Source organism: Suncus etruscus, chromosome 16, assembly GCF_024139225.1.
Source record: "Suncus etruscus isolate mSunEtr1 chromosome 16, mSunEtr1.pri.cur, whole genome shotgun sequence".
Lineage (NCBI taxonomy): Eukaryota > Metazoa > Chordata > Mammalia > Eulipotyphla > Soricidae > Suncus > Suncus etruscus.
In genome coordinates this window covers 81,138,720-81,156,834 of record NC_064863.1, presented here as the reverse complement: position 1 = coordinate 81,156,834, position 18,115 = coordinate 81,138,720, and the positions used below count along the sequence as shown (strand labels likewise).

General features: G+C 32.5%; 1 protein-coding gene across 1 annotated transcript in view; it reads right to left on the bottom strand.

Annotated features, from left to right (window-relative positions):
* GRID2 (glutamate ionotropic receptor delta type subunit 2) overlaps positions 1-18,115 on the bottom strand; it is a 1,564,419-nt gene that overhangs the window by 1,246,145 nt on the left and 300,159 nt on the right. Inside the window, exon 2 of the mRNA XM_049789891.1 lies at positions 15,795-15,950. Within this exon, the coding sequence (XP_049645848.1) occupies positions 15,795-15,950 (156 nt within the window). The remainder of the gene's footprint in view (positions 1-15,794; positions 15,951-18,115) is intronic.

Below are 18,115 nucleotides of genomic sequence, written 5' to 3'. Positions count from 1 at the left end.
CTGACAGCACCTGATATCCTAAGTCTCACTAGTAATGATCTCAGAGCACAGCTATTCAAACAAATAAACAAAACTTATCACTTGTTTTCTCAAAGGATGCCTTTTTTTCAGAGTATGTTGGACCTGAAAATGCCAAAATAGGAAGTTCTTTCCTACTTTTACACTTTTAGAAATTCCTGTACATTATTTTATATTAACATTCTAGAAAATATAAACAAGTCATGTATGTTTAATTTGTTTCATTTCATATTGTTCTTGAGGGAAAAACACATAATTTAAAAGCTTAAATGTTTCTCCATAACTTTATTCAGAATTATACCCCAATGAAAAGTTTATGCAAACTGAATATACAAAGAAACATGATGGTAGAAGAAGAAATACCAAAAGACAATGGAACCAAAGAACATGAGGAGTAGTGTTCAGTAGGAAACAAGCCCATTAAGGGGACTGGAAAATAGGCTTAGAGGGCAAGTTGAAATTACTACGGTGGAAGAAAATGTTCAAACAGGAGGAGGTTATGGTACTGAAAGTTGGTATAGTATTATGTATTAAATCTTAGCAGCAACAGAATTGTAAGACACAGTATAAACATTGATATGTTTTAAAACTGTGCCACTGGTAGAAGTTAAAGGAAGGTTGAGTGTAATGGTAAGAGAAGTAAGCTCTGGTGAAGGAATTAGTATCGAAACATTGTGTGCCTGAAACTTAATCATTAATATCTGTAATGACATTATATAAAAATAACATTTTAAATTATTTTAAAAATTATTTAAAAAACAAAATTATGTTATAAATATTACTAAAATATTTAAATACTTAAAAAATAGACAAATGTTAGTTTAAAATGTATTAAAGAATAGCACCCAGCAAGCTTCAGAGGTCAGGAAGAAACTGTGGTTTCTTTAGAAACAGAATTCCCATTTTAAAGGGAATTCTGAAGCAAATTTGAGTACCAATTATAGGCAATACAGTCATCATATAAACAACAGTGTAAATATGAATATATATATAAAACAACATAAGAAATGCTTAAGTATTAAAAATATAACATATTGCATCGCACACAACAAATCGCTCTTTAAATGGTGTTTCTATACAAAATATGGAATCTATCATTCCTTAATATTTTTGCAAGGTACACTGAGCTGCAACATAAATATTGTCTTACATGCTATTTCTTTGTACTTTTCATAAGCACTGTATTCAAAATAATCTCCTGGGTATAATTAACTCCCAGAGATATCACCCCATCCCAAGCTGCTATTATTATGCTATTATTATGCTCATTGAGGTCTAGAATGAATCAACTTTGGAAAAATAAAAGAAATACCCGATCTACTGAGGGTACATAAACAAAAAGAAATGCTTGGTGGGGCCGGTGAGGTGGTGCTAGAGGTAAGGTGTCTGCCTTGCAAGCACTAGCCAAGGAAAGAACCATGGTTCGATCCCCCAGCGCCCCACATGGTCCCCCCAAGCCAGGGGCAATTTCTGAGCGCATATCCAGGAGTAAACCCTGAGCATCAAACGGGTGTGGCCTGAAAAACCAAAAAAAAAAAAAAAGAAATGCTTGGTAAACTTATTTTTTGTAAAGTCAAAGACCTACACAGAATGTATGTACATACTTTTGATAATACTGCAATACATAACTCTACTACGCTTTGCACTACATGTATGTAGTATAAATGTACTATAAATATATGTATAGGTGGATAACATAATTATATACATACGTATAAACTATAATGTATTAATATAAACATTCTACTTCTTATTATATGCAAAATTACCTAGGGATTCAAATTACATAAAAAGGAATCTCTAATTCTAAACAGTTTTACTGACAGATGGCTATAACAGAATAAGAACAGAATCTAAATGCAAGCAAAAAAAGACCAGATGTTGTTTGCAGAATCATTGACTATAAGATTTCTTTAAATCTCCAGGTACCTTCTCTCAGCCAGATTTTCTACATTTTGTTTGGTTTTAACGCTACGCACAAATGCACAGGACCGCATCAAGTATTTGATTTGCTTTATGTAATTGTAAGTCAAAAGTAATATACAAGAAAGCTGTCAAACATTTACGATCATTCAATTCTTTATATTTAAGTATGGAGATTATTTTTGTCTCTGCAAAAGACTTTTGATAACTGCATATTATTTTAACGTGAAATATATTTTGATACATAATATATATTTAAGTATTTTATATTTTAAGTTTTTCTCCTTGAAAATACATAGTTATTGAGTAAACTTAGCAGGCCATCTAATATTGTTAGCTTATCAGTGACAAAAAGTAAATATATTTTAACCAAATATTGATTAGTGAAGTAAACAGAATGACATATTTCATTGAAGAATGGAAGTACTGGGAATTCAAAGAAACCAATGATTACACATTTAGTGTTACTATTGTCCCACATATATTTGGAAGGAAAATGAACAGAATATAGACATATAACCTTTAAAACAATCATGGAAAAAACTCAAAATATCTGTGATGATGCATTTCTCAGAACATCAAAGCTTTCCTTGAATTCATTTTTATATTCAATATTCACATAGATTCCTGTTCTCAATATGCCTCTCTACAACTGAATTCCATTTAGTCATGACTCAGAGACTTATTTACTTCACTGATTGTATTAAGCCTACACAAATCATCAGAAAGCTTTAATTTGGTCTCCACAGGCTTTCTTTATTTCCCAGAAATGGTAACAAGGTATTTTAAATCCTCCCAGCTCTAAGTACAAATGTTTCAACATCACTACTATTTGCCAAATAAATTACACTATAAACATGATTTTCACATTCCTGTGCTAAGGAGAGCTAGTACAGAAGAAAAGAGGAAAAACCAGAAACAATTCATATTTTATATTTGAACAATCACAGAACTCAGGATCTTGATAAGGTAACATCAATTGCTTTTTGTTTAATTTTTAAGATACCAGGCATAAATCAAGATGGTATTATTGTGGTTGGCATCTATCATAACCACAGGCAGATAAGGACATCTGAAATGTCAAAAGGTGAATGAAATTAACTAATGGCACAAACAACGTTAACACATCATGCAATGCATTATTAATATATCTTTAAGTTAGCAAGCAAAACATATTTTATTGACACACAATAATCAATAAATCACGAAATATCTTCACAGTAGTTTTATGTAGTATTTATTTACCCCCTTTAATATAATAAAATTTAGAGTCTGATGCTCAGAAATTTTCATTTGTTAGGATCCTGCAGAAAATATTTCCAAAAAACATTATATAAATAATATAAATGTATAAATGTCTAGTTCTTAATTTTATTTCCTGGTATTTTTTTCTAGGAGAATAGATGTCACCCAATTTAGAAGTCAATCTATATTTGTATTACAGACATAGTTTATAGATTGCAATATGAAGAGGTTAGGCTCATAAAAAGATCAATGGGAGTCAAGATTAGCACTATCATGAAAGGTAAATGAACGATGAGCATAAATCTATATATATATATATATGTCATACATATGATTATCATATATGTGTATAAAATATGTCAGTAGTGAACATGTGCAGGAGTAGTTTCCTTAACCATGTGAGAATATAGGTCAGTCATGGTGACAGCAAAGCATTTTACAGAGGGAGTTATTTAAGGCAGAATACTTAAAACAAAGCATACATGCTGGTTCATTTTCTTTTCTCCAAGAAAGAGTATCTTATTATTGTAATAATAAATTTCTGTGTTTTTCATTCAAATTCCATGTGGCTCGGTGAAAAAATATTTGAAACTTGAAAGGAAATTCAAAATGTGTCGTGGGAATATTAAAAGACTAAAGAGAAAATGGTATTCACATCAAGTTAATCAATCTTGCTCAAGATATGCAAATATAGGTGTTAAAATTAGGAAGCCGTTTTAGCTCATCCAAGTCAGTAAAAAGACATTTGAATACGTGAAATGGATAATACTTTAAATGAATGTATCATTAGTAGTTTTACAATTTTCACTATATTGATGTGATCTTCATAACTGAACAGTGTAATTTAATTAAAACTACAGCAGTTAAGCTAATAAAACTAATAATGCACTATATAGTCCGCTACCCTAAGATACATAATTGATTCATCTACCAACTAAATATCACAAGTGACATATTAAAATAGAATTATAGTAGTCAGATCATACACTGTTTTATAGATTTAAACAAGAACAGAAATTAGTATGTTATTATTATAAGACAATTTTTTTTTATGAAATAAAATGTTCAAGTACCAAGAGAAGAATAAAGAGATCTTAATTTCTGTTAATTGCAGCTTTCAATGAGGCTCCGAAATACTCTTATATAAGATAACATGTATTATACATTTTATGAAACAACATACATGACCATTGCTAATCCTATAAGGACTCAAAGAAGAAAGGTGATAAAATCTTGACATTTGAATTTTAATTTATTCTGGGTAATAGAGACTATTATTTTAAGAGAGGAATTGAAAGATAAAAGGAGAAATCTTAACTATGTACGAATACAGGAATAAACTCCAGAGAACAATATTAAGATATGGTAATTTGCATCATTTTGTAAGGTGCTAAAAATAAAACATGGCCTTTAATAAAGTTTTCCTTTTTTTCTGAAAAGTAAATATTTTAAAGTAGAACATCCTATTCTGTTTATTTGCAGAATCACAAAGCCCACTTATAGGCAGAAGGCAAAAAAGGATAATGTGTTTTCATGCTCTGGATAATCTCAACCATTTTCAAGTCCATTTAAAGTTTCCTGTAATCAGCCACTCTGCACTCAATATGTACTCTTGTTCTGCTGCCTCCCATCAAAGCTTGCTCCCTTTTAGAACAGAACTGGGCTAGATACCCAGTATCGAATGAATTAGACTACTATAAAATTCAATTCCAAACATATGTGGTTCCTAGAATGCTTCAATGGGCAAGGTCTGTGCGAGCTACTTATGAGAAGACATGGCTCTGTGAACATTGATAGAGAATTATTTCTACATTTTTGTTTGTTGACCACAATTAGCAATGTTCGGGGGTCACTTGTGGCTCTGCACTCTAACTTCACTCCTAAATACCTCAGGGGCCTATTTGAGATGTCAGGGATTGAAATCAGGTAGATTCAGGTGCCTTACCCACTCTACTATCTCTCCATGTCATTTCATATGACACTGATGGTGGTAATCAAGGAACACCTAATAGGGATTCATAATTCTTAAGTGATAATATTCCATCCCATAGATAATATTCAAATCCATTGAGAATATGGCCCAAGGGGTAGATAAACAATTGAGATTTCAACATATTTTGGGGAAGCTAATTATCTCAGAGTAAAGGGGTAAAGTGTAAAGTTGAGTGTTGCATTAAATAATTAACGATGGTGGTGGATGGTGAAGGATGGAGGGAGGGATTTTTCTCTGCCATCCCAGGCCACGTGGCTCCACAATCCCCATTCAGCTGGCGGGTCCCAGGTTTAGGTGAACGGCAGAATCAGACTCATCCAGAGACAGGCATCAGGAAGCATCAACTTTATTCATGCCCTGTCCACCACATGTGTGGCCTCTATCATAACCTTTTAAGCATTCAGTCATTCTTAGCTAAACCTGCATCTTTTTTTTTTTTATTTAAACACCTTGATTACATGCATGATTTTGTTTGGGTTTCAGTCATGTAAAGAACACCCCCCATCACCAGTGCAACATTCCCATCACCAATGTCCCAAGTTTCCCTCCTCCCCACCCGACCCCCACCTGTACTCTAAACAGGCTCTCCATTTCCCTCATACATTCTCATTATTAGGACAGTTCAAAATGTAGTTATTTCTCTAACTAAACTCATCACTATTTGTGGTGAGCTTCCTGAGGTGAGCTGGAACTTCCAGCTCTTTTCTCTTTTGTGTCTGAAAATTATTATTGCAAGAATGTCTTTCATTTTTCTTAAAACCCATAGATGAGTGAGACCATTCTGCATTTTTTTCTCTCTCTCTCTGACTTATTTCACTCAGCATAATAGATTCCGTGTACATCCATGTATAGGAAAATTTCATGACTTCATCTCTCCTGACAGCTGCATAATATTCCATTGTGTACATGTACCACAGTTTCTTTAGCCATTCGTCTGTTGAAGGGCATCTTGGTTGTTTCCAGAGTCTTGCTATGGTAAATAGTGCTGCAATGAATATAGATGTAAGGAAGGGTTTTTTTTTATTGTATTTTTATGTTCCTAGGGTATATTCCTAGGAGTGGTATAACTGGATCTTATGGAAGCTCGATTTCCAGTTTTTGGAGGAATCTCCATATTGCTTTCCATAAAGGTTGAACTAGACGGCATTCCCACCAGCAGCATCTTAACATCTTTCAGCCATCTTACCTTTGACCTCCATGCAGGCAAAAGACCAAAAAGGGCGCCTAATCCCCTGGGTCAAAGGCTTTATCTACCTTTTCCAAGACCTCTCCCAGGAATGGGCGGGGTCTTGCAGGTAAGGTCAAGTTACCGAGGAAGAAAGGAGGGATGAGGCTTCAGTTGAGGACAGTGATTGAAGTGTCTCCCTGAAGTATGGGTGCTTAGGAAACACAGATCAGCACACTCCCTCTTCCTTCCATTCCAGTGCACAGGAAGTTGTGGAAAGTCTAGCACAGGATACTGAGCTTAAAAACGGCTCATTTAAGCACATCTATGACCAGATATAGAATGGAAAGATAAATTAAAAATGAATTGAATAGATGAGCAAAATTAAACAGTGCATTATTGATCAAGTTGTGGTCCATGATCCCTTTGAGCCACTGATGGTTTTATTGTCAACTCATAAAAAATATATAATTTGAAGTATGAGTATTAGCACAGAAAAACATAGACCCATGAGGCATATACATAATATTCTATGCTAGACTAGTTTCATAATTCTATCGAAGCATTTTAGAATAATATTCAACACAATAATAATCATATGGAGCAGAGGCTCCAGCAGTGGCACAGTGGTAAGGTGTTTGCCTTGCATACGTCTGACCTAGGACGGACCAAGGTTCCATCCTCCGGCATCCCATATGGGCCCTCAAGCCAGGAGCGTTTTCTGAGCACATAGCCAGGAGTAACCCCTAAACATGTGTGGCCCAAAATAACAACAACAACAGTAACAAAAAAAATATCAAGCAGAGATAAATATAAATGATGAGAGTAGGCCAGGAAATAAAGAATTAAAGTTTCTACTTTCATAGTATTTAAAGTAGAGAATCATATTTAGCATATTCTACCATAAATGGTCATAACAAATTAAAATAGTTTTTGGAGAAATGCTTTATTTACTTTTAATTTTAAATTTGGAATTCTTTTTGGTTTTAGATACAGACTTGGCTGTTCTCAGAATTCACCCCTTGGTCTGTGCTCAGGGATCACTCCAGGCGCTCATGGAAAGACATATATATATACATATATATATGTATACGTATATATATATATATGTATATGTATATGTATATATATGTATATATATAATACTAGGGATAGATCTGGGTCAGTTGTATGCAACTGTAATATTTATCCAACTCAGGATAAATGCTTACTGTTTATTTTTTTTTAATTTAAGTACCGTGGCTACATAAGTGTTTGTAGTTGGGTTTCAGTCATAGAATATACACTACTTTCACCAGTATATTCCCACCACCAGTGTCCCCAATTTTTCTCTCTCTTACCATCTACCTGTCTCTAGGACAGGTATTCTTCTTCTCTCTCTCTCTTTCTCTGTCTAACTCTCTCTCTCACTATAATTGTTATGGTTCCTGTCAGTGCACTTAGTATTCTAACCGCACTCACCACTCTTTGTGGCAAGCTACATATTATGGCTGGTCCTCCCAGCTCTCGTCTCTAGTGTCTCTTGATATTAATTCAATATTGTCTTTTATTTTTCTTATATTTCACAGATGAGTGGAACTACTCTATGTCTATACCTCTCCCTCTCTTTCTGACTCATTTCATTCAGCATAATAATATCCATGTCCATACATGTATAGGCAAACAGTGGCTAAAGAAACTGGTACATCTGCACATTGGAATACATTTTAAATGATCTTTCTTTGCAACAGTTTTGTCTCAGTTACTCTACCGTTACCCATTTACACACATTATATGAATAATTATATTATATGTAATTATTTAAAATGGGATCAATTTTAGAAATGATAAATGAAAGCAGTCTCACTCTATGTGACTTAAAATATACATTTAAAAAGTTATTTGAGACAAATCCAACTAAAATGGTCACCATATTACAGTGAAATGTCTATATTGACTACTCACAATGCTTTTTTGGTTATAGAGCAATTGATATTATGGATCTATAAAGGATTAAACTGAAGATAGATCAAAATTAAAATGAGAAATTTTTACTATATTTTATATGTCAGTCAGTATTCCTGGCTCTGATCTCAGTAGCTATCCTGGTTAATTTTACATATTTTATTAAAATAAATTTAATTTGAAATTCATATTCCATATATTAATATAATTTAACCTTTAAAGCCTCATTATGTCATTCTATAGGTTAACAATATCACTATTGTTGCACTTTTCACTAAAAATGGGTTGCTTTTTTGATCACTTTTTACTATATCAATTTCAATTAAAAAATGAAAACTCATGGAAATTTTTATAAACTCAATGATGTAAATCATGAATAAAATTTGCACTGCTTTTGATACAAAATAATGATTCACTACACCTTGATTTTTATTTCAAATAAAATAATCTGTGACTACATCCAGTAATCATGCCTTTCCATTTTCCTCATGATGCATTTTATTTTTAAGTACTTACGTAATGAGATCAAATAATCCTATTATTTTAGCAGAATATTGTCCTCCAATATTAATTCCTAAAGTTTTGATTATATCCTTCCTCCAATGTTAATAAAAATATTAAAAGATTAATATTCCTGCATTCATCTTTCAATGTTACTAATTTGGGCCAAAGCCATAGTACCTGCACAGTTGGACAATATAGATTTGATTCCCAACATTCCAAATGGCCCTTGGTGCATTGTCAGGAGAAGTAATGAGATTGGAGCCAAGAAAATCCCCGAGTACCACTGACTGTAGAGCAAAAAAAAGCAAACACAGAGTAAAACAAACAAACAAACAAAAGACAAAGTGATCCATTTTATTTATCACTCCTTTATTTCTCCCATTTTTTTATAAATCCTCACCCAAACTTCCCAATAATTGTATTTACTTAGCAAAGATCAAAATGATAAATACAGTTATTAATTTGAGTAAAGATAGAATGCCTCTCACACCATATATTTATTTATGCATGCTGCATCTGGCAAATAAGTGCCATGGAAGACAAATATTAAAAGAGAAAATGCAGAAAAACCTCTGCATTCCTATACCTGTTGCAGCACCGATTACAATAGATAGAATCTGGAAACAACCAAAGTTCCCCCAAATAGATGGGTGGCTAAAACTTCTATGTGATACATCTGCATAATGAAATAATATACCAGCTTTCAGAGAAAAAATTAAGTAATAAAATTTGTTTATATTTGGATGGATATGGACAATATTATGCTAAGCTAAATGAGTCAGAGGGAGAGGGACAGATATAGAAAAATTCCATCATGGAGCAGGAGCAGTGGCGCAAGCAGTAAGGCATCTGCCTTGCACGTGCTAACCTAGGATGGACCTCGGTTTGAACCCCGAAGTCCCATATGGTCCCGCAAGCCAGGAGCGATTTCTGAGCAAATAGCCAGTAGGTAACTTCTGAGCATCACCAGGTGTAGCCCCAAAACCAAAATAATAATAATAATAATAATAATAATAATAATAATAATAAAGAAAATTTCCACTCATATGGGATATAAGAAAAATTAAAAATTGTATGTTAATAATATCCAGAGACCATAGAGACAAGGGACAAGAGGACCAGTCCATGGTAGGAAGCTTGCCACACAAAAAAAAAAGAGTGTTGTTAGGGTCCACTGTGACAACAGTAGTTGAAATTAATCACTCTGTGCAAGAACTGAACGCTGAAAAGGGATAAAGTCATATGCATGGTACCAAGCATTAACAATGGTGCAAACTACTGTGCTACAAAGGAAAATATCTGCTCAAGAGCAGGATAAAGGAAACTGGGGACATTGTTGGTAGTATAAGTGTACCAATGAAGAAGATGTACAGTTTATGACTGAAATTTAAGCATAAAAACTTTGTAAATACGGTGTTTATCTGTCCATTTTATCTTAGGTTATTAGAGAATGTGTGGTTAATGTAGTGGTTAATGACAAACTTTTAAACAATTATCATTGTAGAGGGTTTTATTTTAACTTATTTATATATTTCCCATTAGTTAACTTATTTTAAAACAGTCTATATGTAAATTAAATTTAATAATATACAAGAAAGAGAGGATTTAAGAAAATAACATAGTTATAGATTTAGAAGTTAATACTATTGAACCAATGGAAACCCTTTCTTTTTTATTAATTACTTTAAACACATTGGTTACAAGGTTGTTCTTAATACAGTTGTTTTTTTTTCAGATCTGAAGTTGTCTTTATTTTTTAGAAAATGAATTCCAAGGTTAAAAAAGCAATACCAGAGGGTGTAGGTGCAGAATTGATGTAGTCATTTGAAGCATTCAATTAAGAATATGACAATATAAATACCTAAAAAGCATCTCTCATGTATTCAAAACAAAAAATATAAGTCATTCCTAACTAATTTGAGCTTTATGGCATTTTTTAGGAGTGCGGAGAGGGGAAAGCTGGACAGTAAAATCTCAAAAGTCCTGAAAGCTTTTTTCCTTGATTAATTACATTAGATGGTTTGCCTTTGATCAAATTCCTTTTTTAAAAACATGGATAAAAGTATATTGTTCCACTGTTAACAGACAAGTTGCAAATTAATTCTAGTATAATGTGTTCCAACAAAGCTTAGAAAATAAAAGATGTTTTGGTGACTTTGGACTAAGTTTTAAAATCATCTCCTCTCCTGACAACTTCTTTACGTGTTGGGCATAACAATATGGCATTCTTCTCTCTGTCTCTGTCTCTGTCTCTGTCTCTCTCTGTCTTTCTCTTTCTCCTCTCTCTCTCTCTCTCCCTTCTTTCCCTTTTAGTCACTGTGGTTTGCAATATTCTTTGCTGACAGGTATCATAAATATCACTTAATCTCTCTTCAGTACCCCGTTGTTTTCCAGGGTGATCATTTCCAACTACCATTGTCGTAGTGTTCCCTTCTCTCTAACTGCACTCCCCTGCTATGTGTGGCAAGCTTCCTGCCATTACTTGTCCTTCAGGACATTGTTTTTATTATCTTTTAATACTTTATCAAACTATCTTATATTTTTATTTTCCACAAATGAAATCTATGTCTATTCTCCTTCTTTACATATTTTTATTTATCTTAGGAATGGGTTCATTATATTACAATAATAATATTATTATATTACAAAAATAATAATTCTTGCATGAAAGAACCCTTTATAATTTGTTTATTTATTTAGAGGTCAGTCCCAGAACAAAAGTAGGGATATCTACTTAAAGATAGAGATATCTAACTTTATCTAGAAATAAGTCTACCTATATTTTCAAAATTTGAAAATATGTTCTTCAATATTCACAAAGCAGCTTATATATGGAAATAAAACTAATCTTAAAAACCATTTGTGTGGAGCCAGAGCGGTTATGCAAGAAGTAAGGCATCTGCCTTGCCCTCACTAGCCTAGGAGGAACCATGGTTCGAATCCTCAGAGTCCCATATGATCCCCCAAGCCAGGAGTGATTTCTTAGTGCAGAGCCAGGAGTAACCCCTGAGCATCATTGGGTGTGGCCCGAAAACCAAAAAAAAAAAAAAAAAAAAAAAAAAAACCCAAACCCATATCTGTATAGTTGTTTGTTGTTTCTTCACTATTAATAGATGGCTAAAATCAATCATGGAATAACAAGAATAATTTAATGTAAAATCCAAAACACATCAAAATATATTTATTATTATTCGTTTTTATTCCTCCCTACACATTTTGAAGTCACAGATTATTTTAAAATATTGTCATAAAGTGTTATACACTCAGCTACGTACATATTACACACATAAATATATGTACAAGAACACCTATTTATGTTTGTGTAGATATATATAATTGATAAAATAAATGGAAAAGTGGTTTGAAGGTCTTAGTTAAGTGCTTCCTTTATCTACATTTACATTTTGTTAAAAGTAATTAACCACTCTGATTATAACATATTTATCTATACAGAGAAAAATTCAATGTTTATAACTATATAAATATATTTATTTAAAACATATTATATAATTGTTTTACTTTTTTATTTTTTGTGAGAGAAAATTTTATCCCAATGATTAATTTTAACAAAAATGCTTCCATATAAATATCCTTTATAGTTAAGATATCAGTATTTAATTGTTCATAGTAAACACAAAAACTCATAAAATAAAAAAATGATAAAAAATAATGTCTTGGGGCCAGAGAGATAGCACGCGGTAGCGCGTTTGCCTTGCAAGCTCTGACCCAAAATCAGTGTGGTTTGAATCCCGGCATACCATATGGTCCCCCATGACTGCCAGGAGTGATTTCTGAGCAGAGAGCCTGGTGTAACCCTTGAGCATCACCAGGTGTGGCCCAAAACAACAACAACAAAAAATGTTTTATCCAAAAATAATAATTAGAAGAAAATAACTGCTTTAATTACAGTTAAATTTTACTTTTCATTTTAAAAAGTCTGTTTTTTGTTTGTTTGTTTTTGGCCCACACCCGGCAGTGCTCAGGGATTACCCCTGCTCTGTGCTCAGAAATCCCTCCTGGCAGACACGGGGGAACATATGGGATGCTGGGATTCGATCTAACATTGGTCCTGAGTAAGGTCGCTTGCAGGGCAAATGTTCTACCTCTGTGCTATTTCTCCGGCCCCTTAATTAAAAAGTCTGAAATTGTTTCAATAGGAAATTATAAAATTCAAACAGTCACTGGTTAGTAAATAGGAAAAGTTTAACACAATATTATAACTGAGGAATATTATCTAGAAACATACGTTATAGAAAATTCTTGCTTAGTGTGCAAAATACTACAGAGAAACATTTCAATAAAACCAGTATTTTTTTTATGATTTGAGAGCAAATGAGCCCTTTAAAACTCTTTTAGATTAAACACTGACAACAGAAATATAATGTAAATAATATAACTTGCTAACACAAAATTAAATATAACTTGTATATAAGCCTTAACAATGAAATAAATATTTCATATTATTGGTTGCAATTACTTTTGTTGACTGGATCTTATTATTATTCATCACTATAAACATCTCTAAATGCTTGATGATTCGTCTACTCAAGGATAATTAGGCTTTGAAATTTAAAAAAACAATAGCAACAAGGGAGATTGGTAGAAGAGAGGAAAAAAAACAAAATCATTTACTTTTTAAAGTTCCTCAGTAGTAATAAAGCATAAACAATATATAATGATTATATCATTGTTCCTTTTGCCTTCTATGAAAATGTTAAAAGAAATAAGGTAATTTAAGGAACTGTACTGCACATTTTAATGGTATTATAACACAGAGATTATCATAAAAATTGGCGACCTTTGATGTCATAATTGAGGTTTATCTCTTAAATTATATAATTTCATAGAAACAGTGAGAAATATACTTTGAATCTATTCATGAGCTCTTATAAACTGGGATACTTCCTCAAATCTTTTCAAATCAATCAACTTCAAAAGGAATTCAGAGAGAACTATTTTTAATTTTAAATATGGCTGCAATATTTCTTAATCTTGAGAAAGGGAACAGTTAAACTCCAAATATTCCTAAAATTTGATCATTTTCCTTACCCAGAACAGACAAGATAACAGGCCCGGCGCATCCTGTTATGTTATATATTACTGACAATTTCTTCTTTCTTAACTAGTTTCAAGTAGCCTTTAGATGTTAAAACTGAAAGCTTGTTTTCTGTCTCTACATGCTTTCAGTGCCAAGAATTCAAGCCACAATAGTTTTTATGAGATATTATTTTTGTTTGTAGAATTTGTCTGGCAGTTGAGTGGCAACACAGAGCAATGTGTAAAATGATGAGCTCTGGTATTTAAAAACTGCCTTTGCTTTTTAAATTGATTTTAAGAAATGTGGGAGAGCCTACTTATTTACATATTTTATAATCTTCTACCCATTGTGTTGTCTTCATTTTTAACACCTTCCAAAGTAGATTATTTTTTATGGTGAGTTGCAGTATACATTTCAAGTTAATTTACATTTTTAATATCCAGATACTTAGAATATAACCACAAAACAATTTGTTTTCACTTTTCACATACATTCACTCTAGCCTTTAAAAACAAAGGTTTAGAAGAAGGGGAAGAAAAAAAATATAAGGGTTTATAAGAAATAGCAATTTATTAAACATGCAGTTTAGCTTTTCTCTTGCATTTATTCTTGGCTTTTATTGGATATTTTCTCAAATTCTACTTTATTATTATGCAGCTTGTTTACAGGATTCCAGTAAAACAGACAGCTATTAAATTTAGAAAAAATAATGTCTTCCTAATTATTTTAGGTTCCAAGTTCCCAAGGTAAGTCGTATTTCAAAATTCTCATTTTACACAGTTGAAATTTATAATAATGCAATTTATTAATATTTATTGATTTCAAATTAAGCTGCATAATGTTGTCATGAGAATTTTCATATGTTTAATAAAAATACCTTCACTTAAACCACACCTACTCCATTGCTTCTTTTTACTTCTTTAACTTATTAAGAAGAAAATTCCTTAGACAATTACTTCTGTTATTCATTCTCTTACAGTAAACAAGAGTCAGTCCTACTAATCATAATACAATATATTTCCAAGAAGGCTACCCATATACACATATGCATACTACATTAGATGAACCTGACCTGTTTTCAAAATGTTAATGCTTAACTTCATAACCAGTTCAATGTTTGTCTTTTAAACCATCAATTCCATACTATTTTGTTTGTATTTTTCTGACAAATAATTTCTAGTAATCAACAAAACAAATACTGTGTTAGTCTAAATTAAACTAGTATCAGTTTCTTAAGTCTCTCTCTATATGTACCAGTAAATAAGGGTAGAATGCCAAAAAATATTTTCATCAACTGAGTTCCTTGTTAATTAAAAGGCCGAGAATAATAAAAAAATAAAACTAATCTAATTACAACTTTTTGAACAAACCTTTCATTCCTACAACTGATTATTTAATAGAACAACAGTAATTTAAATTTGCATGACTTTGTAAGAAAAAAACTCCTACACATACACACAGATATAAATGCTCTGCACATAACCAGTAGTAAAAACAATATTAAAAGTATTAAGGAAACTTCTTTTAACTTTGGCTCATCATGTCAGTGTATGAAGATTTCTTTGATCAGTAATTCTTTGATCAGTAGTGCCTAAAAGTTCTCCCTCAAACATATCCAATTTGCCAGTACAAGTTGTAACAACACCCAACAGAGAAGTTATCTGAAATAATTCAAAGTTAAAAAATAGCTAAGGGATGCTTCATTTATCTTGAAGCCATCAATTATCCGCTTCTATTTGCAAATATTTCTGATATTGTTGTTAAATAATTTAATGACACTAAAAAGATGCTACACTCTGTGCTTCCAGAGTGTTATAAAATTAATAATAAAGTACATGTTGAAACTATAAAAGAAAAGCAATGCAGCGAATATATATTATGGCACTTTTTGACAAATATTATTTTATTGTCATTTTTGAGCCTCAAACCATACAAAGTAAAAAGCAAATTGCAGAGGACCCTACCTTCTTGAACAGCTTGAAAGGGATTGTTACCATCCACAAATGTCACAGAAAATGTAATTTTCTCAGTCTGTAAGATCTCCTCATTCTGGTTGAGGTCACCAACTGCTATGCGAAACACCTCATCATCCTTTTTGGCAGATTCATCAAAAATGGCTCCTAGAAAAAAAAAATGAATCACGTTACTATTAAACAAACACATGAATATCTGCCGTGCCCCATGGAAATGTGCAAAAGAGTTTAACATATTTAATTATGTATATTTTCCCTTTAAGAAGGAGCTTTATTTATTACTGAGAACCATTATAACATTGCTATCCATGCAGCAATACTATCACAATGAAAATTCTTACAAATTAAAATTATGATTATTACATCAGTTATTTTTTTCAATATTGTAGGAGAAGAGTGGGAAGACTGCCATACGTAGAAAAGATTTTGTTGGACAAAATGAATCATACACTAGATGTTTTATCCTTGAAATCTTTAGGAATTAATAGCTTGAAGAATTTTTCATAAGTATTAAACTACAAAATCTGAACACATCGAGTCCTTTTTTTATATTACAGTTGAACTGCTATTATGACATATTAAATGCTATTTTTCACCTTAAGTCCTTCTTTTGAACAATAGCAGCTTTTAGGACACAAAATTTAAAAAATATAAAATATAAAAATGTATAAGTTTTTATAAGAATAGAGAAATAGGGCCCGGAGAGATAGCACAGCAGCGTTTGCCTTGCAGCAGCCAATCCAGGACCAAAGGTGGTTGATTGGAATCCCGGTGTCCCATATGGTCCCCCGTGCCTGCCAGGAGCTATTTCTGAGCAGACAGCCAGGAGTCACCCCTGAGTACTGCCGGTTGTGACCCCCCCCCAAAAAAAAAAACAGAACAGAGAAATAATACAAAAATAATACAACTCACAGAATGAAAAATTAGGACTGCTATATATAATATCAGTAGATGGCAAGAAAATGATCAAAATTATAATGGAATAAAACTAGCTCTCCTACTATTATTGCCTTCATCAGTTCAGCACAGTATTCTGGTAGAATTTTTGGTGGAACAAAGTTACAAAGAAGATGTTTGTATGTGTACATGCATGCATATCCATAATTAGTTCAGATGGTACAACAGATTTCATACGTGAATTCCTACTTAGAAAGGTATTTTTTAGCAATTCCCTCTCATTCTCAGAAAATTTCTCAATATAGTACAAGTTATTATCTTTATTGGCAGAAAATAGGTTTTTGCCTTTTATCAAGAGAATACCTGGTGACCCACTTATATGTGTAGCACAGAGAGAGACCAGAGAAAAGCTGTAAATATGGATCAATGGCAATTCTTGGAACTGAGATGTGATACCAACTACCAAGAAATGTGGGGAAAGAGCAGAGGAAGAACAAATTGGATATGGCGAAAGATAGCTGTGAAATGTCTTGGGCACTTCAGTGATGAGAAGTTACATTATTTATATCTTTAACAAAATTTCAAGTACCTAAACTCTGATCGTTTTTGTAAAAATAGATGATTTTCTTCAGTTCAATTGCTCTAATTGTCAAAAGTAAACTTGACATAGCCCCCAGCCTACAGGCATGATGGCGAATACTAGCAGGACTGCTGTTGTGCTGGCTTAGCCTGAAAGAGGGGTTGTTGCCCTGACAGACACTGTTGAGAAAAGGCCACTTGTGCCCTTGGTCAATGCTTGGCAGGATTGCGACAATGAGTTTATTATGTACATTGATGCATAATAAAAATTACAATGCCGAACAGATGAAAAAACTGTGCGCATTTGTACCTTTTATTAAAACAAGAATTGCTGGAATACACCTGACTGACCCTAAGTTGAAGAATGTGCAATAATATTTTTCTCAAGCTGGTATAGACAACAATAATATTTTTAGTCAGTCAGTATGTGTAGGCTACAAAAATATTTGATCTTTTAATTATATCTACCCTCTTTTGACAATAGTTTTTTTGCTTTAGCTTTAATAATTAATGGCTTGTATTTTGTTGATTAATAGTTGACTAGCAAGAATCATATCCTCCAGCCCTCATCTTTGTGAATTGTTACGTCTTTTATTTTTCTTAAAACCCATAGATGAGTGAGATTATTCTGTGTGTGTGGCTCTCTCCCTCTGAATTATTTCACTCAGCATAATATATTTCATGAACATCCAGGTATAGGAAAATTTCATGACTTCATGTTTCCTGAATATTATGGTTGCAGAATATTCCAATGTGTATATGTACCACAGTTTGTTTAGCCATTCATCTGTTGAAGGGCATCTTCGTTGTTTCCAGAGCCTGGCTATTGTAAATAG